Source organism: Conger conger, chromosome 3 (assembly GCF_963514075.1).
Source record: "Conger conger chromosome 3, fConCon1.1, whole genome shotgun sequence".
NCBI classification, from domain to species: Eukaryota; Metazoa; Chordata; class Actinopteri; order Anguilliformes; family Congridae; genus Conger; species Conger conger.
In genome coordinates this window covers 75,755,183-75,780,182 of record NC_083762.1, presented here as the reverse complement: position 1 = coordinate 75,780,182, position 25,000 = coordinate 75,755,183, and the positions used below count along the sequence as shown (strand labels likewise).

Below are 25,000 nucleotides of genomic sequence, written 5' to 3'. Positions count from 1 at the left end.
TATGCATGTGTGTGTGTATGTACGTGTGTATGCATGTGTGTGTGTATGTACGTGTGTATGCATGTGTGTATATATGTACGTGTGTATGTGTGTGTGTGTGTGTGTATGTACGTGTGTACGTGTGTATGTGTGTGTGTGTGTGTGTATGTACGTGTACGCGTGTACGCGTGTGTGTGTGTGTGTACGTGTGTGTACGTGTGTGTGTGTGTGTGTGTGTGTATGTACGTGTGTACGCGTGTGTGTGTATATGTACGTGTGTACGCGTGTGTTTGTGTGTGTGGGGTATCATTACGAGTGGTAAACAGACATCAGTAGGAACATTCTCGATCTCCTGAGCCCGTGTCTTTCTTCCCTCCGTCCTCTGGAGCTTTGGACGGAGAGGAGAAAAAAAGGTGCTTATTTTCCCAGAATCCCCTGCTTCCCAGCTTCGGCTGCCAGACATACAGAGATGTAGCACCCCTGCCAGAGAGAGAGATTTACAGAAAGGCTTTCTACATAATTGAAGTTTTTTTTTTTCTCCCTCTCCCCCCCTATCTGAGAAACGCTGCGTCAGTGGGTTTGGAGGCAGATGTGGCCAGCCTCCAGTGCAGCAGAGAGATTGGGGTTGAGTGGTAGCAGAACGGAGGGACAGAAGGGGAGGGGGGCGTTTGGGCGGGGAGAGAGTGGGGGGGAGGGGGGGGGGGCTGTTTGCTGGGCTGAGTGTCGCAGGAACGCGGAGTAACAGCCCTGGCAGCTGGGGGGGGGTTTATGACCTGAGAGAGGAGCATGTGTTTCCAATCGGCGCGCTAGCACTGCGGTGCAGGTTTGTGCTTGCGGTGCAGATTCTCATTTCCCGAGGGGGGGGGGGGAAAGACAGGGAGCCCCCCCCCCCCCCCAGGGGGAAAGAGAGAGAGAGCGAGGTCTGGGTCCAGCCAGTCCGAGACGCGGTGAGGCGCGAGGGTGCAAGTCATCGTGACTTTCGTTCGCCCGGTGAACAGCCCTGAGCTGCGCTATGATACCGCGCTCTCATCGTTCCCTGCAGTCAGGGCTTTTTGAGTCATTACAGTTGGAAGTAATCGCTCTCCGAACAGGACCCCAGGGTCTCCGCAGGTTTCCACTCACTCCGTACCCAAACTCCGGAGCGCAGGAAGCCAGAGCGGCGCTCCGGCTCAGGAAACGATGGCGTTCCCGGGAGTTCCCATGCATTCCTTACGAGGACCTTTTCCCCCTCCGGCTCCCGGTGGGAAAGTCGGAGCTACCTAAACCAGGCACGGTGCCTCTCCCTCTGTTCCCCTGCTCCCCCTCTCCTCTCCTCTCCCTCTGTTACCCCGGTCCCCCTCTCCCATCCCCTCCTCTCCTCTCCCCTCCCTCTGTTCCCCCTCTCCTCTCCTCTCCCTCTTTTCCCCCGGTCCCCCTCTCCTCTCCCCTCCTCTCCTCTCCTGTCCCCTCCTCTCCTTCTGTTCCCCCGGTTCCCCTCTCCCCTCCTCTCCTCTCCTCTCCCTCTGTTACCCCGGTCCCCCTCTCCCATCCCATCCTCTCCTCTCCTCTCCCTCTGTTCTCCCTCTCCCCTCCTCTCCCTCTGTTCCCCCGGTCCCCCTCTCCCCTCCCCTCCTCTCCTCTCCCTCTGTTCCCTGGTCCCCCTCTCCCCTCCCCTCCCCTCCCCTCCCCTCCCCTCCTCTCCTCTCCTTTCCTCTCCTCTCCTCTCCCCTCCCCTCCCCTCCCCTCCCCTCCTCTCCCTCTGTTCCCTGGTCCCCCTCTCCTCTCCTCTCCTCTCCCCTCCTCTCCCTCTGTTCCCTGGTCCCCCTCTCCTCTCCTCTCCCCTCCTCTCCCTCTGTTCCCTGGTCCCCCTCTCCCCTCCCCTCCTCTCCCCTCCCCTCCCCTCCTCTCCTCTCCTCTCCTCTCCTCTCCTCTCCCTCTGTTCCCTGGTCCCCCTCTCCCCTTCCCTCATCTCCTCTCCCCTCCCCTCCTCTCCTCTCCTCTCCCTCTGTTCCCTGGTCCCCCTCTCCCCTCCCCTCCCCTCCTCTCCTCTCCTCTCCGATCCCGGTGCCAGTGAAAGGTCAGGGTGTTTACTCTGCGACGGGAGCTGACCTTTCCAGGGAGAGTGCCTGAATCGTAATGCGGCTCTTCGTGGGGACGGTGACCAGCCGCGGCTAATTGTGCCAAGGGAGGGCGAGAGAGAGAGAGAGAGCGAGAGAGGGAGGGAGGGAGGGAGAGGGAGAGGGAGGGAGGGTGACAGAGGGAGGAAGAGGAAGGTGAGAAGAGGAGAAGGACAGGGGAACAGGCCTGACGGCGGACTGGGGGGTTCCGTTAGCGGGTTTCTCGCCCCGTAGTGCCACAGGACCCTACTAGGGGCTTAATTGCCTGAGCAAAGGGCACGGTATTAATATGCTTCAATGTCAGAAATATTACCAGCTGGGGACTGTCTTTCATGTGCAGATTTATGGACATTCATATATTTCTTCGTTTCATGTCCCTGTGAGGAGCCATCCTCTCCCCCCCTGCACATTTCTGGCAATTAGGTCGAAAACCGTGGAATAATGACGCTAACTATGCTGACGGCTTGTAAGTGTTTCTGGCTTATTCCGTATGTTATCTCCAGTAGGCGTTTGTACAGTATGTCTCCACGGCCGCGGGGGGAATGGAGATGGACAAAGAACATTCCGGGTTTTTCCCCTGATTGCCGCACGGTGTTTCACCCCTCAGCACTCTGGGACGGGATAGGCCCGTCTGCTTTTTTTGGGGAACAAAACACAGCAACAACAACAACAGCAACAACAACGACGACGACTTTGAAAGGAATCTGTAAAATGTGGCACGTGTGTCTCATTTCCCTCTCGCTCCGAGCGACGTAGCCGCCTCCGCTAACGAGCGCTTTCATCCGCCGGGACGGCCGCCGCACGCTCCGGTTTTTACGGGAAAGTGGGTCATGTGACCCCGCGGCGGCGGCACAGACGGAATGGGAGCGGGAACGCGACTTTGGTCTGAAGTTTATGGGCTGGAACAGCGGGATTGGGAGTTGGCAGTTTTTGGGTTTGGGTTTCAGGCTTTGGGAGAAGGGGGGCGGGGGGCGGTGGGGGCTTGTGTGTGATTGAGGTGGCGGCTTTCGGAGGGACTGTCCCACGTGCCACCTGGACTTCAGAGTTCCCCCGTTCCTTTACTGCGTCCCCCAGAGTGTCTGTCCGTCCGTCTGTTTCCAATAACACTGTTTCCCTCCTGTTTTTTTGGATACTTGGCAAGCATTTTTGAAACTGTTCGCTGAGTACCGTGCGCTCTGAGTAGTTTTCCGGCTGTGGTGTGTGTGTGAGTGTGTGAGTGTGTGTGAGTGTGAGTGTGAGTGTGAGTGTGAGTGTGTGTGTGTGTGTGTGAGTGTGCTTGTGCATATTTGTGTGTGCATGTGTGCGTGGTGTGTACATATATTTGTGTGTGTGTGTGCGTGTGTGTGTGTGTGTGTGTATATGTGTGTGTGTGTGTGTATATATGTGTGTGTGTGTGTGTGTATATGTGTGTGTGTGTGTGTTGTATCAGAGGGGGCCTGTGAGGGAATGGGGGACCATTTCTCTCTCCTCACATCCTAAACATGTGCTGTTTTATTCTAATCATGGGCTCCTGCCTCGTGCAAAGCGCAGCAGAGCTGATCGGTGAGAGGGACAGACAGTCCCGGGCACGCAGTGCGTGATTGCAGAAGCAGGCGGACAGGCCCGGGGGCCGGGCTGGATGGCTCGGGACTCAGAGTCTGGAGCCCTCATCAGTGTTACGCGCAGCTCAGAGCTGTGGGAAGCGCGCGTGTTCACCCACGGACACGGACACGGACACGGACACGCGTGTTCGCCTGCCGCGTTAACCCTCCGCTTGCCTTTCCTCCGCAGAAACCACCTCCGTCGCTGCCATGGTGACGCCCACGCCCACCCTGTCCCGACAGGCGGAGAGCACCGCCCAGAAGGCGGAGCAAAGTGAGTAAGCCCCGCCCTCTGACTGTGACGCCTAGCAACAGTGCCAGGTTTGATCGTCAGGTTGCAGGCATCAGACCCGGGGGTCAAATACGTCACCGTTTTGGATTCAAACACTTTCCTACGCTTTACTATTGGGCTTCTCTGGTGTATTGGAACCTGTGAGGCGCTCACACACCCTGCCTTCTGGTCCTCCTGGATGGCTCGGTTGCACCAGGCAAGATCAATTGAGCAGAGAAAAGTATTTGAATCCAAAACAAATACGTGTTTGACCCAGTTCTCGGACGGCTATCACCAGGGAACAGTTTCTTTTTCAGGATTTAGTTAGGAATTTTTTTTATCAACATGTACTTCTCAGGAAACATGTACTAAGTAAATAAGTACTTCTCATGTTTTTTTCCTTCATTTTGTGCATACCAGTATGTGTAATGTTCAGCGTATGCTAATGTGGAAGTGCATGTACTCATTCGGGGATGTGTGTGTGTGTGTGTGTGTGTATGTGTGTGTGTGTGTGTGTGTGTGCATGTGAGAGAGTGTGTCTGTGTGTGTGTGTGCGGTGTGAGAGTGTGTGTGTGTGAGAGAGTGTGTCTGTGTGTTCGTGTGAGTGTGTGTGTGTGTGCATGTGAGAGAGTGTGTCTGTGTGTGTGTGTGCGTGTGAGAGTGTGTGTGTGTTGCGTGTGAGAGAGTATGTGTGTGTGTGTGTGCGTGTGAGAGTGTGTGTGTGTGTGTGTGAGAGTGAGAGTGTGTGTGTGTGTGCGTGTGAGAGTGTGTGTGTGTGTGTGTGTGTGTGTGAGAGTGAGAGTGTGTGTGTGTGTGTGTGTGTGTGTTAGCACGTTGGCTCGAGGGGCGAAGGGGACAGGGGGGGGCGGGTATCGGACGGGACGGCGGGCTGCCTCTTGCCTGTCATTCGTCAGAGGGATGGATAACCCGCCCTGCATAGTTAGCGCTTCTCGCTCGGGGAGGGAGGGAGGGAGGTGGGGATTGATGCCACTCTGACTGATCAATACCTGTCCCGACTCGACGCTGAGCGATGAGGGGATGAGGGGGGTGTCGGTGGCTCAGTATTTCGGCGAGCTCCGTCCTCTGTGTGCACCCCCCTCCCCCCCCCCCCCCCACCAATTAGGTTTGAAAGAAATTGCACCCCTCCCCGCCGGCTAATGCTAGATGCGGGGAAAAAAGATTTAATTTCTTTCAAATGTCAGCGCGCGTCGGTAACTTCTGGAGTCGCGGATCGCGGTGTTCAACTCCGGGGAGAGCTATCGGCAAACAAGAGAGAGAGAGAGAGAGAGAGAGAGAGAGTGAGAGTGAGAGAGAGAGAGAGAGAGAGAGAGAGAGAGAGAAAATGGCACGTAAGCGAAAGCCAGAAGACGCCATTAGCGTTAGCATAATCCGCAGTACACAGCCAGAGCCCCCCGCCTCCCCGCCTCCCTGGCAGTGGATCGATAGCTGATCTGGGACCTTGGATGAGGGGCGTGCGAGGATCCATGCAGATGAGGCTGCTTCCTCTCTCTAATCTCTCAGCATCTGACAGCGGGAGCCAGCTGGGTGACAGCCCTCAGTGTGGGGGAGTGGCTGCGCATGCTAATGCCCCCCTCCCTCACCCCCCCCCCCCCCCCCCCCCCATCTGCAGCACAGGGTCCCAGGTTAGGAATGCAGCTACCAAGGGGACTGGGCCCGGGCACCCTCAGCACGCCCCTGTGTTTAGCACGTTAGCTCACCCTCACGGTTAGCACGTTAGCACGCCCCTGCGTTTAGCACGTTAGCATTCCCGGCGCTTAGCAGGGTAGCACACCCGTGCGCTTAGCGTGTTAGCATACCCCGTGCTTAGCACGTTAGCACACCCTTGCGTTTAGCACGTTAGCACGACCCCACATTCGGCACGTTTAGCACAGCATCCCCCCCTCAACCCCTCCAGGTCAGATAGTGGCAGAGATCTGCTGAGAAGGTGCGCAGTATGAGAAGAGGGAGCTCGACGCTCGGGAGTGGTGAGGCTGATGCGTGTTCCTGTCCTCTCTCCCCCCGCCAGCCCCAGCCACGCCCCCCTCCTCGCTGAGCGGGCCTGTGTGACTTCGAGCACAGCCTGTGCGGCTGGAACCACGACCCCTCCGCCGACCTCAACTGGTCCCTCCACAGCGGGGGCTCCTCCCCGGGCTCCGGCCCCAGCCAGGACCTCTCGCTGGGCTCTGAGGGTGAGTAACGGCCTCGTCCTGACCGAGGGACCGCTGGGCATGGGGTCTACTGTTAAACTACATTACCGTTATTCAGGTAACGATCTTCATCCAAAAGCGACTGACAGCTGATTAGACTCAGCAGGGGACAATCCCCCCCCACTGGAGCAATGTGGGGTTAAGGGCTTTTCCCAAGAACCCAATAGTGGCACAGATCTTATTGTGGCTACACTTGGGCTTAAACCACCTACCATAAACATTCCAGGTCCCAGTCAAGCTCCTTAGCCACTAGGCTACAGGCCTACTGCCCCTTAGCCACTAGGCTACAGGCCTACTGCCCCTTAGCCACTAGGCTATAGGCCTACTGTTGAGTCAGGGCCCTGCAACCCTAGCCCTGGGGAGCCACGGGTTCTGCTGGTTGTTGTTGCACTTGATTAATCAGTCAGAACAGTTAATTACACAGTTGACTCGCCTCAGCTGGTTTCCATGGGTCTGAATCGGGTGCTGATTTTACGATGGAAACGAAAAACAGCCCAGCTTGTGGCTCTCCAGGGCCGTGGTTTGCAGACCCCTGTTTTGAGTGATTATTTCAATATACTGCTACATGTCAGGTCATGGCAAAATAGGCTGCGAGTTGAGTCAGTTGTCTCCTTCCACATCGCCCAACGGAGGCACACTCGCGCACACACACACACACACACACACAGACACACACGCTCCCTTTCTCTTCCTTTCACTCTAGAATAATTACTGCCGTAATTCCTCGTTGGAAGCAGGGCTCCTGTCAAGGCCCCCCCCCCCCGGAACCCCTTATTCACCTCCCTTGGAACTCTGGGTAATCACTCACCCCCCACCCTTCACTATCCATGTAACAGTCAGGCTACAACTCGCTGGCCTTTGCCGTAATGAGAAGAGACCGTCTCGCCGTGTCCCTCCCCGTGTCCCTCCCTTCTTTTCTCCTCTTCTCCTGTCTTCCTCCTCCTCCTCCTCCTCCTCTCCTCCCTCCGTTCACAAACGGATTAAAGGAGGAGCCAAGTCTGTTTTTCCATATGTTTCGGCTTAAAGAGAAATCCGTACGAGTTGCGGGAAAGGTCTCTGTCTGTTCTACGTTTCTCCCGGGACAGACAAGTGCAGCACGGTGCAGTGCAGTGTTTCTCACTCTTTACCTCGAATCTCTGAAAGTTTGAGCGCACACAACCACCTGAACACCTGAACACACACTCTCAGAGAAAAAGGGTTCTTTGCCTTGTCTCCGTAGAGGAACCATTTTTCAGTTTTATCATTGGTGTGAAGTGTGAAAGCTCCCATACAGATAACCATTTTGCCTGACAAAGAACCCTTGAACTAGATAGGGTACTTCTATGGAATCACGGGGTTCCCTTTGGAACCATTTTATTCTGAGTGTACACTGTGTTCATACAGACGTGTGTGGAGATACAGTAGGTCTAGGTTCAGTCAGTAATTTGTTTTTTCCTGAATCTTTGAATGATAAAATGATAAAGTGCAAATTGGATATGGCTACAGTTTGTTTGGACCTGGTCTTCCACACAAACAAGCAATATGTTCCTCCTCCATTTTAGGTAACAGTGTTTTTGTCACCACTCCAAACCGCATTCACAAAATAACAGGGCCCTGCTTGTGCAATCATCTAGTTTTTTTTTTTGTTTTGAAACTTGGCGATATACTGTCCACCTCCCTACCAGTAATTCAGTCAGAGCTGACTCATGAATCGACCCCCGAACTCACCCCAGAAATGGCGTGGGCCACATGATTCTGTGGCGGGTTTTGCGCTGGATCGTAACCGCAGCGATGGTGAATGAGTCGTTCCCCGGCAGACTTTGTTTTGGGAGTCGTGTAACCCCCCAAACGCTGACAGTGGGCCAAGTAAATTGGCTGGATTACCCTGTTCCTCTGTGAGAAGAAGCTCGGCTCCCTGGCCAAGCTGAAATGGGGTGGGGGGGAGCGGGGTGGGGTGGGGGGAGGGGGGAGGGGGGTTAATGCACAGTAACTCTAATTAACTTCAGCAGAGAGGATTTCAGCAGAGACCAATACTCCCAACGGGAGATGGGAGCTCCGTACTTACCTCGGAGGCAGCTCACTGTATGCTAAGTAGAGTTCCGTGCACTTAAAGTCTCCTTGAAGAAATTATTATTAATTTCCCTTTGTACACTTCCTGGATCAAAAAGAAGAAGGGGGGGAAAAAAAAAGTCTTTGCGCATCAATAAAAGATGTGATTTATTTCGTCGGGATGAAGGCGTTGTTATCTGGAAACATCGCTGAAAATTTCCCGTTACTTTTTGTTTGTTTTTTGGGTTTTTTTCTTTAACGTGGCCCGATTAAAGATTTAGCAGGCCGTGGTTACAGCCGCGCGCTAGCTGTCAGCTATTCAGCGCGTTTATTCTCGCCCAGAAAGGTGGGAGATCCGCGGCGACTCACCCAACCGATCAGAGCGTGTCAGGGATAGAGGCAATAATCTCTGCTGCCAAGCTCAGCTATCGGATCACTCCGAAAGTTTCTCAGCCGTTTGCCTGCTGCGGAAGCACTTCCAAAAGCCATCTTTTCATTTAATTGTACTTTTCCCAGCCTTGAAATGGCAAAGATAACGATGACAATGGAATAGACGGCTTATAACAGCAAAGCGCTATTCCCAGCCGACGCAGATAACGATTACTGTTGTCTTCTAGAAGTGGGGGGGGGGGGGGTTTACCCTTATTTGTTGGAAGAGATGACAAAACGTTTATTAATCATTTATTCAGGTACTTGAATAGCGCGAGTTGCAGGCTTGCTTGGTTGTTGTCTTTCTGCTGAAGAAGCAGTGAACTGAGGGTGCCTTATAAATAGACTTTGGCGTGTGGAATTACCTGAGCTATGTGGAATGGGAGCCTCCAGCAAGCCTGATGATTGACAACGTGCTTTCCGTCGCCGCGGTGACGGTTGGCTCACCACGCAGTCCCATTGTGCGCAGTGCGGGGCTGCATGGCATGACGGTGCGATGACCAGACCGTACGTGTGGCCTCACACACGCAGGCTTGGGGCCAGACGGTTTGAACGTAAGCAGAGGAGAGGACGTTATCTTCTCCTGAGCTCCAGAGGAGCGACGGGAAAGACTGGGCCCTTGGAGCGCGGCCCTTGACCCCAAAACTGCTCCAGGGGCTTTACCCCTGTACTCTCTACTCACGTTCCCACTTGCAACTGTTCTCTCTGGCATTTTCTCGGAGGGCATCCTTGAAAAAAAAGAAACAGCTAACTTCTCGATCGACCTGCTCTGGTTAAAGAAAAAATGTAAGGAAAATTGTCCAACATAGCCCTGAACACAAAGCCGTGTGCCACTGAAGACAATAAAATAAATACTGAACACACAACCATGTTTTACTGAACGTAGTCTTAACACGGCACAACCAAACACACAACCATGTTTACCTGAACACGCTCCAACACAACACAAAGAATCAGATTAGCGGGGAGATCGTTCTCTCATAAGCGCAGAGGAGGGTGATTAAATCAATGTCGTGTCGTTACAAACGGCCCGTAGGGACCATTTCAGCTCACGTTGGCGACGCGGAGTGAATCCTTGTATTCAGCGCGTGGCCGATAGCCCTATTTAGCGAACACGTCCGTGAGGAACGTTGACAGCCACTCTATAATATTGACGAATTCAGACTCACGGGTCCCTCAGGAGGAAGCGATGTCGCCTTGACGCCGGCGCTGTCGTTGTGTGTGTACAGATTTCGGGAACTACCTGTACATCGAGGCCAGCCCCAAGACGGAGAGGCACCGGGCGCGGCTGGTGAGCCCCGAGGTGGAGCCGGAGACCGGGCCCATCTGCCTGCTCTTCTACTACCAGCTCCGGGGCGAGGGCGCGGGCACACTCCGAATCCTGCTCCGAGACACCGACCGGGAGGAGACCCTGCTCTGGGCCCTCACGGGGGACCAGGGCCCCGTCTGGCAGGAGGGCCGCACCATCCTGCCCCGCTCGCCAAAGGAGTTCCAGGTATGTCCCCATGGCAACAGGAGGCCCCCCCCCGACCCGGTTGCGGTCGTCGCTAACGTGCTAACGCGCTAAGTGAAGATTCTATTTGTGCTAGCGGCCCACGGTGACGGGGCTAACGCTGTTTACGCCTCTCGTCCAGGGGAAATAGAGAAACGCTTCTTCAGGGCTGGCTGCGGGTCCGCTCAGGCTTTTTCATTAGGCAGAGGGAAAGGCAGGATAGCGCCTTTTACTCACACGGAGACAGAGCTGTGTTCTCATTACCGATGCTTAGTATCTGTTTTTCGGAGAAATACCACAACACTCTGCAGGTGGGGCGGATTGCACTCCCGCCTGCAAAGACCCGAATCATCCATTAGCAAAAATGAATTATGGGTCGTTAAAATTAACGGGATTTTTCCCGATGAAATACTGGATGATATACGTCGGCTTTCCCGGGATCTGTCCAGAAGGGATGTGTGTGTGTGTGTGTCGCTGAGTCGCTGTTAACCGAAAACACATTCCACGGCCGTGACAGTGCATAAGTCACTCTCTCAACGCCACCCCCGTCGTAACAGGGCCACAGCAGCGCAGGGATGGAGTCATAAACAAGGCCTTAAATCAGGCGGGCAGCCATAAAGAGCCAATTGTGTGAATTAAAATATGTTGTGGCTGTGGCCCGTGCAAACGGGAGCAGATGGGATCGATTGTAGTCTGGGACCAGGGGGGTGTGTTTCCACCTTCCTCGCTCATCTTCATCTTCCTCTTCCTCTTCCTCTCCGCCCCCCGACAGGTCGTCATGGAAGGCTTCTTCGACCATGGCAGCCGAGGCCACATCTGGATGGACAACATTCACATGAGCTCCAGCACGCCGCTGGAGGAATGCACGAGTAAGTCTCCACATCTGGAAGCCTTCTCAAAGCCCCCCCCCCCCCCCCGTGCCCCCCCGCCCACCTCAACCCCCCCCCGAGCATCACACACACAGCCGGCGAGACGTTCACACCCCGCCTTTCAAAGGCCAAATTACCAAAACAGAAAATAAAAAAATAAAAAAGAAACAAAACAAGGAGACGAAAGAAGCTCTTAATGTTTTTCGTTCACCAAAAAAAAAAAAAAAGGGAAACTAGGCCGCGGATGTCCCGTGGGCTGCGATTCTAATCTATGTTTCATTAGATTTCTCTCCCTCTCCTTCCTTATTTGTAAACAGAGCCTTCCGAGCTCGTCTGAGGGAATTACTTGACAGCCTCTTTTCCCAGCCTGTGTGAGAGGCGTGCTTATTATTTAAACAGAACGGGCTTTAAAGTCTTAAAGAGCTCAGTGCTGCATGGGCTTTTTTTGCTGGTTGTATTTTTTCGCGATAATGCAGAGCAGACAGATTGAGCGGGCCGCTTTCGGCGCCGCTCTCCGCAGACCTCGTTTCTCCCCTCTTCTTTTTTTTTTCTTTCTGTTGCCCTCTTTGTCCAAAAAAAACCCAGCCGGCGTTGGCGGTGCGTATCGCCCGCGATGTGGCGCAGGGCGCCCGCGTGGCACCGTGCTGCTGGCTTTCCCCCGGTCCCCCCCGTCGCTGCCCCCAAAACCCCCGGCACACACTCCCTCAGCCTGTCACCCCCGCGCGCCAACGCCTGCTGGGAATGGTCTTATCAATTAATACAGTTGAGCAGGCTCAGCGCTCCGGAACCCTGCTGCCAGAGAACTCCCGGCCCCGCCGTGTTCTTCTTAATTGTCTCTACATTCCGAACATTCTAAATAAGAATTCTCTCATCTCTCAGCCTCCGCGCCCGGGCCTGGCTCGGGATGAACAGCTGTAAATCACCGCACTCCGCTTGCTGGAGTCTGGAACGCCAAACGCAACGCGGCTCTGCCGCGGGTTTAGCCGCAGGAGGCAGCTGTTGCGGGCGCGCTGACGCAGAGCGGGGCTTTCCCAGTCTTCGGTTCGGACGTTCGGCGCGCCGGGTGCCGAGGAGGTGTAATTATTGCTCTTTGAAGCGGCCGCTCAGATTTCGGGAAAGTCAGAAAACTTTTGCGGGAATCCCGTGCAGGGTTGTGATTAACAGAAGAAAAAAAAAAACACGGCAATTCAACCGTACTGAGCCAGCAGCCTGGAAGACCATTCTGAGAAAATCACAAAGTAAAAGAGTAAATGAACTGTGAAATGAGGCAGACAATGGCAACAAGACAGAAGTGAAAGATGAAGTACTCCAAAACTGTGAATTTAAATCCATTTGAAGGGATGAAATGAGTCCCTTGCACTTATATTGTCATTTATCCTTTTGAATAATCAAGCAAATATGCGAAGAAGCCGTTAATTTATGGCACTACGCACTAACCAGGAAATGTACCGTCAGTAAATGGGTGTAGCAGGCAGTGTCTTTGATGCTACGTACGGTATGTGCTAATTCAGGTGAAGGGCATGAAGTGTGGAGTGTTCTAGAACTCCGTTGCTCTCAATGACCAGTAGTGATTGTGACATCAGCGTGAGAATGTTCAGCTAACAATATTCCAAGCGCATATTTTTGTGTTCTTTCACCTTGAGGCCGTCTGAGAATACATACAAAATGTTGTGTCTTCCGACAACCGCCTTGATCCCCTACACCCTCAGAAATATAATGGCAAACAAATTTGCAGAGACCTACCGGAAATAAACACATTCTCAGACACCTACCGAAATAAACGTGAGCGCAGCGTGTAGAAATAAGCAGCCAGGCAGGCGAGATACGAACGCCTGAAAATCGTTATTGTTTATACGCCAGAGACTGCTCTGCCCTTGAATAACCTCTTAGCGCGCTAACAGCGGGGTAGCATACTCGGGTTGCCGGTTCTCGCCCTAACCACGGCCGTACCCCGAGGTCGTGGCGTGTACTTTGACGGACGTCAAAGCTCGCGACGGATCGCCTCTGAAGTCCGTTCCCGTCCGCTGATACCAGAGTGCCTGGGCGCTCATCGTTCTCCCGCTCGTGATGTTCAGGACCGTACGCGGTCCTCCTGCATTAATGCCGTATTACCCGATAACTCGCTGCTTGAGTGAGCGGCCGATTGCTTCAGCAGTCAGACTCGCACAAGTGCGTTTGAATCATTTTGGCACAATTCTTCCCTCTACCTTGCCCGGTGGCCGTGTTGATACACAGTCAGAAAGGTATTTATTTCCGAGCAAGGATGAATTATTCGCCGCTATCGATTGCCTCTGTACTAGAATTCACCCTGGACGTCGGTAAATTACCGACCCGCAGGCTTGCTGTATTGTTGTTGCTGTTGTTTATTTTTTATTTTTTTACCTGCTTTTCTGAAAGAGTTGTTTGCCTCTCTTTCTTCCCAGAGCCCTTCCCGGCGGTGTTCCCCCCGGACATGACCGGTGAGTGTGCGCTCCTCGTTCCGTTCCGTACCGCTTCCTGCGGGAACGCCGCTGCATCCCGCTCGGGGTTCGGGGGGTGGCTGCGGTGTCAGACGGGGCCCCGGGCCGTTTTCCCGCCGTGCGTGACTCTGCGGTGGAGCTGTACGCCGTCGCGCTGTACCCCCCCCTCCCCCCCCGCCCCGCTTACCTGCCCAGCACCCCCACACCTGGCCTCCTGTACTGTCTGTTTTGGATTCAAACACTTTTCTGCGCTCTACTGATCTTGCCTGGTGCATCTGAGCCTGCAAGGAGGAGCAGGTTTGGCGGGGTTTACATTTGTGACAATCATTTAATTTTTTACAATACGTTTTCTGCATTTGACTATGCATGCCTGGTGTATTAGAACCAATTAAATGATCCCTCTGCCCATCTGCTCCTCCTGCACCACTCAGATGCACCGGGCAAGATCAATAGAGCGCAGACAAGTATTTGAATCTAAAAGAAATACTATCTGAACCCAGGTCTGAGTAGCACCACTTCCAGCTTCGGCGCACTCATCTCTGTGAGAACTCGCTGATCGATTGATGCTGCCTTGGTCAACAAATGACAGCCGCCGTCCTTGATATTCTGGCTTCGTCTGACGTTCCCAGCATGCACCCCTGCATGCATGACATCAGCCACATTCCAGCCCCCCCCCTCTCTCCCCAAGTGCTGTTGGTCTCCTTTAAAGGTCAGAACGATGTTAATGAAATAATCACGAAGGGAGCAGGATATGGAGTGTGATGTCTTTCAGGGATTTAAAAAAAGATTTTATTTTTTCCCCCCCTTTTATGTTTTTCTTATTTCATTTCCCCCCAGCAGTCAGAGAAAAGATTCTGAGCATGTGCGTAGGTTTTTTTTTTTTGTTTTTTTTTCGAGGTGTAGGTGTATCAGAAAAAAAAACTAATTTACAGCTGCCACCCTCCCGTCCATCTCCGGGGGGAAAGTGCGATCGGCCTCAGAGTCCGAGGGGCCCACGTCAGGCTGCACCTAATTAACGGGGCGGGGTGTCGCAGGTATCCGGAACGTTCCGAGCCGTAATTGCCCGGCCCGTCCTGTGTGCCATCGCTCAACCCTTCCCCAGAATTCAGCTTCGCTGCTTACTCCACTGGAAGAGAATGCGGAGCTGGTGCCAGGGCCCAGTGTTTACGCTCTTAAGCCGAGCGCGCAGCCCGATCTGCGAAAGGATTCCCGCTGAAGACGGGGGGCTTTTTATCCGAACGCGTCGACCGCCGCGTGCATCTGGAGTAGATCAGGAGCAGATTTAGATTTGTAGGTTTTTCTGTTTTTGTTTTGTTTTTAACGGGTGCATTTTCTGGCATTCTGTGTCGTGCTCTTGGGAACGTGGAGCGGGGGGAAACGGTTGTGTTTCGTGGCGTTCCGTGTCGTACTCTTGGGAAAAGGGGAATGGGCGCACTGATCCGCGTGGAGCGCTGTCGGGTTGGGGATGGGTTGCCATGGAGAAGTTTGGCTTGGAGCGGGAGGAGGCTGGCGGTGAAAACGTTCGCGTGAGCCGCGATCGTCGCCGGGGGAACGGCCGGGTTCGAGATCACGCGCTTACAGACGGCGCCCCCTATCCCCGCGGCGAGGAACTGCGCGGTATAACCTCGCCGTTATCTGGAGTCACGTCCCCTCTGCTGTGCATTCTCCACCGAACACGGGCAGTGACCTGGTGTTGCTGATTCACACCCCCCGTCAACCTCAGCCCGAGTCGGGCTCATGTAACACGATGCTCTGCATGGAATCCCCCTTCTCTTCCGGGGGAAACCGAGACGCCGGAGGGCTGACATCCTCTCATTAAACTGTGTCCTCTTCGACGGTGTATCAAGGTTTTCTTTTGCGCTGCACAGACCGTAAACCCCACCCCTGCATCCCTGCTGTGTGAATGCTGCACTCTTTTCTTTAACCTGGCTGCTGTTTTTTTCACACCAAGTGAAGTTAAGTCTGAATTGGTTGACCCATGAGTTCAGGAATCAGGCTGGGATTTTATCCCCGGCCTCGAGAACAAATCCCCCTATCGGAAAAAAATAAACTCAAAATACACTTTTTATTTTCCAAGCCCTTGACGTGAAAATCTGCCTCCCCCCCTTAAACTGCAAGCAAGCGTGCGTGGCTGAAAATCAAATTGAGAACAAAAATTTGCTTGCACTAACCAAAAAAAACCCCAAAAAAACCAAGAGAAGTGAGAAGCTAGCATGCATGCCTGTTTGCATGTCTATGTGCAGCAAATGTCTGATTTTTTTGTATGCAAAACAACAACAAAAAAAACGTAAAAAACAAAAAAATGAGAATTAATAAAAAAAAATCATTAAAAAAAAGTGTCATAGCTAAATTAAAATTCAAAGTCTCCATGCCTCCCCGACGCAAGCCAACTCTTCTGTGTCTCTCCACCAGGGGGAGCGATTCCTGTCGTGACCGACCCCACAGTAGACACGGTGTCAGTGCTGCCCATTCCCACCTACTGGTATTACGTTATGGCCGGCGGAGGGGCCCTCCTCCTCCTGGCGTCCGCCACGCTGGTCATGGTGCTGTGCTGCCACCGCTACCACCTGGCCGCCAAGAAGAGCCAGCACTCGGTCACCTACCAGAGCACGCACTACCCCGGGGGAGCCGCGCCCGCGCCCGGGGTGGAGCCCATGCTCACCATTAGGCTAGACAAGGAGGACCGCAGCTCCCAGTGCTGAGGGGAGGGGGGGGGTTTAGACCGCGACCGTGACCCGCCACCACGACCGCAACAGACTCTCTCTCTCTCTCTCTCTCTCAACCCATCACCACCCTCCCCACCCCCGCCCCTCTATGAACCTCCGCCCTGTTAAAGCTGAACCTCCGTCCTGTTAAAGCTACAGCTGAACCACGCTGCGTGCACCTACCTTTTTTTTTTCTCCCCCCCCGATCTTTGCTGCTGGAGGGGGGTTGGGGTTGGGTTTGGGGGGGGGGCGGGGTGTCGCTGGATAAGAATTGCTGACTGACTGCCTTTCTTCTTGCGATGGATGCTGCATCTGAGAAACTTAAAATGTGCTTAAAGAACAATGCGAATGAAGGAAATGGAAGCCTCGTAAAAAATGGATGTGAGGTTTTTTTCTGTTTTTTTTTTTTTTGGAATGCTTTTGGGGGTTGTTGATTTTTTGAGAGACTTGAAGAGGGAAGGATTTCATCGTCCTCGTGTTTTGATATCCTGACCCTCGTGTACGAAGAGAACATCCAGCCACAGACACGGGTGCTAGTTAGCCCCCTGCTCTCCCCAGCACCACTTTTGGCTTAATTGAAGGCTGGGAAATGGACTCTTCCTCTGTGGTTCATTAATCTCCAGCCGGGCCGAAGGTCTAATGGCATCGTGACTCCAGAACGCGATACAAAGTGATACAAGGGGCCGGGGGCGTGTGAGGTGTGGTGTGGTTTCAGTGGGGGGGGGGCAGGCGTTTTGGCACGAGGATTCACTCCCCCACGGTTGTCCCTGCTTTCCAGTGACAGGAAGTACTCAGGTGTGGCACGATGGTTTCCATGGCACCCGGAAGGCCTGTAACAGACAGTGAGAGAGAGAACGAGAGAGCGAGAGAGAGAGAGAGCAGTACCGGAGCTTAACCAGTCACCGGAAAATGAGAACCCCCTCTTTCCTGGGGGAGGAATGGTTGTGTTCATATTCCTCTGTACGCCGGAGTGAGACTGGGGGGGGAGCTCTGGGAGGACTGAGCAGGGCACCCCCGAGCGACCCTGTTCCTCTGTCACCACCTGGAACACGCCAGCAGGGGTGTTGTTTTTGGGGGGTTTTTTTTGGTCTTGTTTTTTTTGGAATGTATATTTATTTGTTGAAGAGTAAAATTAGACGGATAAACAGGAGCATCTGTGTTTCCTTTCTCACCTCCTCCTGCCTGAGAGAGGGGTTCACCTCCTGAAGAAGAAGAAGAGAAACAGCTCCTGGGTTGTTGTGTTTTTTTCGGGCGGGGGGTGACTTCCGTGCTCCTGTCTGATGATGAAATGCTTCTGAGGACTGCGAAACGAAGACGCGGGCGTGACCGCGCGCGCACGGATGGAGATGTTTGCTTTTTTTTTTTGATATGCAAAAAGGATTCGTACCTTGCCTTATCCAGCCTCGTTTCTTCTGAGAAGCGCGACGCGCGTCTCCTCCTTCCACTGGCCTTAAACCCGGGGGGGGGGGGCGGGGATTTGGGGTGTCAGACTCTTTCATTCTCCTCCATTTTGTGAGACTCAAAGAAGTACCTTTGGTTTTATTTTATTTTTTGGGGGGGGGGTTTGTGTGTGTGTGTTCTCTTATTTCTCTTTTTGAGTGTTGTCAATTTCGGTTATTGGGAATGTGCAAGTCAGGTTGAGTAAAAAAAAGGTGGATGTTGTTTTAATAGACGAGTCTTAGCATATCAATGGGATTTCCCAAACGTGCTTGTGACACTTTTGCTGGTGCTGAGCTGGTTTAGGAGGCCATCTTGTATTATCTGTTACTATGAACGCATTGCAGCGGGAAGTGGCTCTTTAATTAATGGATTGCATAGCTTTAGAGCTCTCGCAGTGTGTGGGGGTGGATTGAACTTTCCGGTCCAACGTATCGCAGTTAAATGTTGGAGGATTCAGTAGTTGTTCAATTTGTGCACTTTTTTCCAGCACGGCCAGGCCTGTATTTAAAAGGCACTGGGAGGTCTGTGAGACATTAAAACCCATTAGAAAGTGTTTGGGCTGGGTGTACCAAGCATTATTGAATCTGCCGTTAGAAAACAATTTGTATCTAACTTGGTCTAGGCTTGTTGTGTCCGCCTAAACACTTTCTTGTGGGATCCATTTTCAAATTTATATTGACTTTCTTTGAAATGAATTCATATTTATTTTGATTTTGTTAAGCGGAATAGCCTTTAATATCCTTTGTTCATACTCTCCACTCGTTTTAACTTCAGCTCAACTGTTGTTTTTCTGCATCCTCCTCTGTTGTCATCACTGTTGCCAAATTCAATATCATTTAAGCTTTTTTTTTTTCTTTTTTTTTTTTCAAATTTGTAGTCATCCCTGCTGTAAAATCCAGGTTGACCAGCTTGAAAAGGTATGTGGTCAAGCTGGTCATAAAGCTGGTCTAGCTGGGTATGAGCTGGTCAACCAGCATGACCAAACTGGTCATAAACCTGGTCTAGCTGGGTATGAGCTGGTCAACCAGCTAGTGCTGGTAGTTTGTCTGTTTCGAAACATATCTTGAGCTGGTGATACCATGTCAGGCTGGGAGCTTATCTAAACGGGTGAACCAGCTACCAGCTGTTTCAAAACCTAGCTTGAGCTGTGTGTGAGCAGGGATGAGTAACAGGTGACTGGGTTAAGGATCTCGCTGTTTGTGTAACTGTTTATTATTGAAACATAATTGAAACCATAGGTTTATTGAGCAACGTTATGCTGTGGTGATGTGCTAGTCATTTGAGGTTTTGAGCATTGGAACATATTGTATTTCTGGCTGTCAGTCTGCACCAGGTAGCCTGAGACCCATCACTACCTTGGCTCAAGCTCACATCCTTTGCTTTGAGAAAAGAAAACCGGTTTAACAAAAAGGGCGTATTTACATGTAAGATGTAAACCGAGAACACAAATCTTCACAGGACAACCTTTAAAAAAAAACAATAAAAAAAAACTACCAGACCCCAGAAGGTTGAGATAGAATCCAGAGCCAATAAAATGCGTTTCGGTGTGTTTTTTAAAAGGCGTCGGTCGGCGTGCCGTTCCAATCTGGCCTGTATGGCCCCCCCAAGTTAATTCCATACGTTCTATCAAGGGGTCCCTTTCAGTTTGGGGCAGCTCAATACAGAAATCCCAATATCTTGTTATTTCCTAAATCTGGCAGTGGCTGACGGTAATCCCCCCCTCTCATGGAGAGTTTGGCTGAAATTCCGCCGTTAATCTCCAGTTCACAAAAGAATATGGGGAGAGATAGGGGATCAAAGGCAGCCTCACTGGAAACAGTCTTTCTGTGAAAAGCTGGGATAAGCCCGGATCTTAAGTGGCACGTCTAAAAACACAAAAGCACATCAAGCCCCTTTCTGGCAGAGGAAGACTACCTGCCCCTCCCCTCTCACCTCTCCCCCTCCCGCTGCCCCTAATACCCCCACGCCTCCATAAAAGAGTGTCTCTGTAATCCAACACACAGGGACCCCATTACTGCCCCTGCCAATCACCGCCTCATAATGGATCCAGCCCCACACGGCAGCAGAGACCCTCTCGCACTGATGACCTGTTGCATTCTGGGCGACAAGTGAAGCGCAACAAGGCTAGGGCCGCGTCCGAATCGGCACACTTGCTCGCTATTGAGTAAACCAGTTGTGTTGAACTCGTATACTCGGTCGTAGGCGAGTGCATAGATATTCGGTTTCGGCCTAGATTTGCAGGAACGTAGTTGGGGAACTACTGAGAAGTTCCTTTTTTTTTGTCGATCAAATCTTTTGAATGTTTTTTGACAAATAGAATGCAAAATCTGGACACAATACTGGCAGGATAAAAATGTAAGATTGAGGGAGATATCATTGAGGAACATAATTAACGTCACTCTGAATAACGTTGCTCACTCCTCGAAAAACTATTTTAACTTTGCCAGTTTTGATGTCATCCGTTAAACTGCAATATCAATTAAAGTCAGTTTGTTTGTCGGAAGTTGCGACGTCCTAAAGTATGCTCGAGTAACTGCACATATGTCTATCCTCCGCGGGCGTTTTGCTGTAGTGTGCGCGTAAGGTTCGTACTTTTCCTTAATTAGCGCGCCGCGCCATACGCGCCTCCCACAGAACTGGGTAAACATCTCGCCAAGCCTTTTGGCTTCAACACGCAGGGCTATTTCTGAACGCGCGCGCGCTTTTCATCTCCGAGTCCGACCGTGTGCGGCCAGATCTTGGCGTGATCTCGCGACGTGCTTTTAAATCAGCCGTGGGGGTTCTGCGGCCGTGCGCGCGTTCTCGTCCGGGGCTCTGGATATTTTTAATTAGTAAATGGCCCTGGAAACATATATTAATCCTGCTGTTAGCTTTTATTTATCCCCCTGCCCCCCTGTCCACCGCCAGCCCTGAAGGGAATGTTAATGAGAGACGGTGCTCAGAGGCTCCCCTGAGGCTCACGGCGTGAGCGTGCTAGCGGCCTGGCGGCTAAACGCAGAGCCCTGTACGCATCCGACCGGCCCTATACGCACCCCCTATATGCACCCCCTATACGCATCCTACCGGCCCTATACGCACCCGACCGGCCCTATACGCACCCCCTATACACTCCCGACCGGCCCTATACACACCCCCTATACGCACCCGACCGGCCCTATACGCACCCGACCGGCCCTATACGCACCCCCTATACACACCCGACCGGCCCTATACGCACCCCCTATACACACCCGACCGGCCCTATACGCACCCCCTATACACACTCGACCGGCCCTATACGCACCCCCTATACACACCGGACCGGCCCTATACGCACCCCCTATACGCACTCGACTGGCCCTATACACACCCCCTATACACACTCGACTGGCCCTATACACACCCCCTATACACACCCGACCGGCCCTATACACACCCCCTATACGCACCCGACCGGCCCTATACACACCCCCTATACACACTCGACTGGCCCTATACACACCCCCTATACGCACTCGACCAGCCCTATACACACCCCCTATACACACCCGACCGGCCCTATACACACCCCCTATACGCACTCGACTGGCCCTATACGCACCCCCTATACGCACTCGACTGGCCCTATACGCACCCCCTTTATACACCCGACCGGCCCTATACGCACCCCCTATACACACTCGACCGGCCCTATACGCACCCCCTATACACAGCAGCGCAGAGCCACAATACAAATAAGTCACTATTAGCATCTTAGTCCTCTATTTTGACTTAAAATCTTATTTCTGTTTTTGCTAAAATGAGACTCATTTGAAGATTTGCCAATGGGGTCAGAATTTCACTTGTCAAGCAAACAGTTCATTAAAAATAATCTAATATTTTGTACTTGAGGGAAAAAAATTTGATCTTAAAAGACTAAAAATGCTTAGTAAGGCATTGTTTCGCAGTGTGCGACTCAAGCAAACCGCCACCAACCTCTGTGTCTTACAGTTTAAAACAGACCCAGCCCACGCCATCATCCTCTTTCTCTGGAAACTCTGCTCTGTTACAGTCTGGTCTTTTTCGAAAAAGTAGAACACTGCAAAAAAAGAATAATAAAAAGTCAATCTCAAAATTTTAGTCTTATGTTTAGACTTTAAATCTACTGTCTATTACTTTTTAGCTAAATAAGACAAAGTGTTGCCAATGAGGTAGTGAGATAGTTTGACTCATTGCAAGATTTGCCCCTGGGGTAAGAACATTTCACTTGCCAAGCAAAACAGTAACTTAAAACGAGCCAATATTTTTTACTTGAGAGATGGATATTTTTAGTCTCATTACAAGAGTAAAACACTTGTTAACACAGACTCTGCTGTGAAGCTTGGCTTACACACCACCTACAGTACGGTAACAGACAGCCCAGACGTCTCTGAACGCCTCAGATCTCTTTTCTCTCCGATTGTACCGCGGTTGTCTGCCTGGGACTCGTGACGGAGAGCGCGGAGAGAGCTCTTTCCTCTCTGAGTCTGGGTGAAATTGACGGAGGAGCCGGGGGATTTCTGGCGGGTTTTCTCGCCGCGTGCACTTTGCATCGTTTTTCGCGGAAGCGGGGCTTTGACCGCGGTCGCCTAGCGCCGTCAGCCTCCTCTCTGCCCTCCGCCCGGCCTGTTTGAGAGATGGAAATATAAGGAATATTTTAGCTTGTGCAATTTCATGTTATTGGAAAATATGTTGTGTGGAATGTAATAATAAAATGATATTTTTCTACAAAACCTGTTTTCTCCTGTTTGTGGCCGTGTTGTCGAATGCAATTTAGTTGTTGTGTGCCTTTCTCTTATCCCTGTTTGAGCAGCAGCCTGTCTGTCTGCCCCAGGGCAACCGGCTCTCCCATCGATGTGTGTAACCTGAACATTTCAATACAGAAAATGAATGTAAACATTTATTTTTATCAAGAATCAATCATCCGTGGCCTATGTGTAAAGAAAAACGATAAGAGTGGAAATTGCTCTGGATTCTGAGGGATTTCTAGAGAAGTTTCTAAGGGCCAAATGCAAAGGAGTACTTTGGAGAACTTTTAAAGCCTTTTGAAAGCAACAAATTCCTCCCTACTATCATTTTATCTGTAAAATAATTATACAGGAGCCCTAAGATCCCAGTCAACATTTTTGTGGTGGAAAATTGGGGGAAACCATGTAGGTGTTCGGGTGAAAACTTGGCTATGTGTATATGTATAGTGTTGTTAACCTGATCTTAACCTAGTCTGTTTACTGCATGTCAAAACGTCTCTCAAACTACATCTCCACCCCTCCGGACATCCAGCCTTCATTTAAAATGATTACGCCTCAGTCTCTGAAAAGGATGAAGTCATACTGTTTCCGGTCAATGTGTGAAAATAATCCTGCCTGCCACAGTAATTGCTTATTGTCAGATGTCTGTCATTAGAGGAGTGTTTATGGTGGAGTCATCCAGCTGTGATTGTTACATCATCATCAGAGTGTTCGGTTGAGAGCATTCTAAATGACACAGTTGTGATGTCACTCCGAGCGCAGGTTCCATTTTGTGTCTCCTTCTGCCCTGCAGATCCCAGGCCTGTAGACGGCGGGGAGGAGCGACTCATCAAGAGCATAGAAAGAGTAGACGTAGGAGGTAAGCTCGACAACGGAGATCTGTAACTAAGCGCGGGCGTACGTTACGCGAGTTTCTCGCGGGGTACGAGGTCGGGACGTGCGCTCGGACGCCCTCTCACGCTTCGCGACGTCAGACCATGACGGCCAATCGGATGATAACATAGGAAATGTCATCAGTGTCATACATGGGACCACCTCCCGATTGGTCAGTGGGAATCGAAACACGGAATCCGCGCACAAGACCACTCACACCTGCCAAATTCAAGCTGACAGTGGCCAAATTTTTCTACATGTCAAAAAAACTATGGGGAGCCAGTAGGAATGGTATCTCATATACTCATGCAGGTGCAGCCCTACCCGTCGCCCTGTCTGTGTGCTACTCTCTGTAATTCCCCGCTTGCGTGCATGAGCGTCGACTGTGGCTTGTTCCTCTCATTAGACCTGTTTCCCCTCTGCAGGGGTCCCCCCCCCCCCCTCCTTATCTGCGCTGCGCGGTTTATAAACCCCCGTATCGCCCACTGTAGGGCCTTCTGCACACGCGTACCAACGCCTTTGTCCCAGGAAGAAAGACGAGAGAGCTAATCACCTCCGAGAACAGAATCTGTTCATCGCTTCGTCTATCATTGCCGCCTTCCTCTCTCTCTCTGTCTCTCTCTATCGCTCTTTATTTAAGAAAATAATTAAATAATCAGAGCCCCCGGTTTCCTCTTGGCTGCCAGTCGCCTGATGACACATATATATTACTGCTGCCAGGGCTATATTAGCGCTAAGCAAGTGGCAGGGATGTTTTTATTAGCTTTGGCTAAGACCGCAGGGCTGCGGGAACACTGTGTTAGCCCGGGGATGAAGTGACGAGGCTCTGCCCACCGACCTGATGTCACCCCAGCACTTGGGGAGAGAGAAAGCTTAAAGTCAACTCCTGCAACTGACCGGGCCTCGCAGGAAACGCCTCCGTTAGTCCAGAGACCGACAGAGCTAGTGCAATTCACAAAACCGTTTAATTAGTGTTGATTTTATAGTAGTTTAGGACTGTGTTTGAGAGTGATGTGGGAGAGTTATGAGTTTTCAGGGGACTGTTAGCCCCACGCAGCCATTTTGAATGTTCTCTGCTAAAGACACACACGCAGACAGAAACACACACATGCATACACACACACACACCTAGAAACACACACACACAATCACACACAAGCACACACACACACACACACAATCACACACTCATACACATAAGCACACACACATACACACAAACACACAAAAGCACACACATGCATACACACACACATAGAAATACACACACAATCACACACAAGCACACACACACACACACAATCACACACAAGCACACACTCATACACATAAGCACACACATACACACAAACACACAAAAGCACACACATGCATACACACACACATAGAAATATACACACAATCACACACAAGCACACACACACACACACAATCACACACAAGCACACACTCATACACATAAGCACACACATACACACAAACACACAAAAGCACACACACACTTACCCGGGCTCCCCAGCGCTCACGCCTGCCCCCTCCTCCCCTGTCCCTCCCCAGAGTTGCCCTTCCTGGAGTGGAGCACGCCAGTCCCGTCCTCCGACCCCCCCGTGACCCGCGTGTCGGAGAAGGACAACTCCTGGCTGTACACGCTGGACCCCATCCTGGTGACCATCATCGTGATGAGCTCCCTGGGCGTGCTGCTGGGGGCGGTGTGCGCCGGGCTGCTGCTCTACTGCACCTGCTCCTACAACGGCCTCTCCTCGCGAAGCTCCACCACCCTGGAGAACTACAACTTCGAGCTGTACGACGGCATCAAGCACAAGGTCA

At 51.9% G+C, this 25,000-nt stretch overlaps 1 protein-coding gene across 1 annotated transcript in view; it reads left to right on the top strand.

Moving 5' to 3' along the window:
* The window catches only part of LOC133123645 (neuropilin-2-like), a 93,852-nt gene that overhangs the window by 66,769 nt on the left and 2,083 nt on the right, over positions 1-25,000 (top strand). The window contains 10 exon segments of the mRNA XM_061234122.1: positions 3,846-3,929; positions 5,953-5,981; positions 5,983-6,115; positions 9,820-10,085; positions 10,855-10,951; positions 13,375-13,410; positions 15,823-16,105; positions 16,894-16,910; positions 23,094-23,159; positions 24,731-25,000. The exon segment at positions 24,731-25,000 is cut by the window's right edge and continues 2,083 nt beyond it. Coding sequence (XP_061090106.1) covers positions 3,846-3,929; positions 5,953-5,981; positions 5,983-6,115; positions 9,820-10,085; positions 10,855-10,951; positions 13,375-13,410; positions 15,823-16,105; positions 16,894-16,910; positions 23,094-23,159; positions 24,731-25,000 — 1,281 coding nt within the window.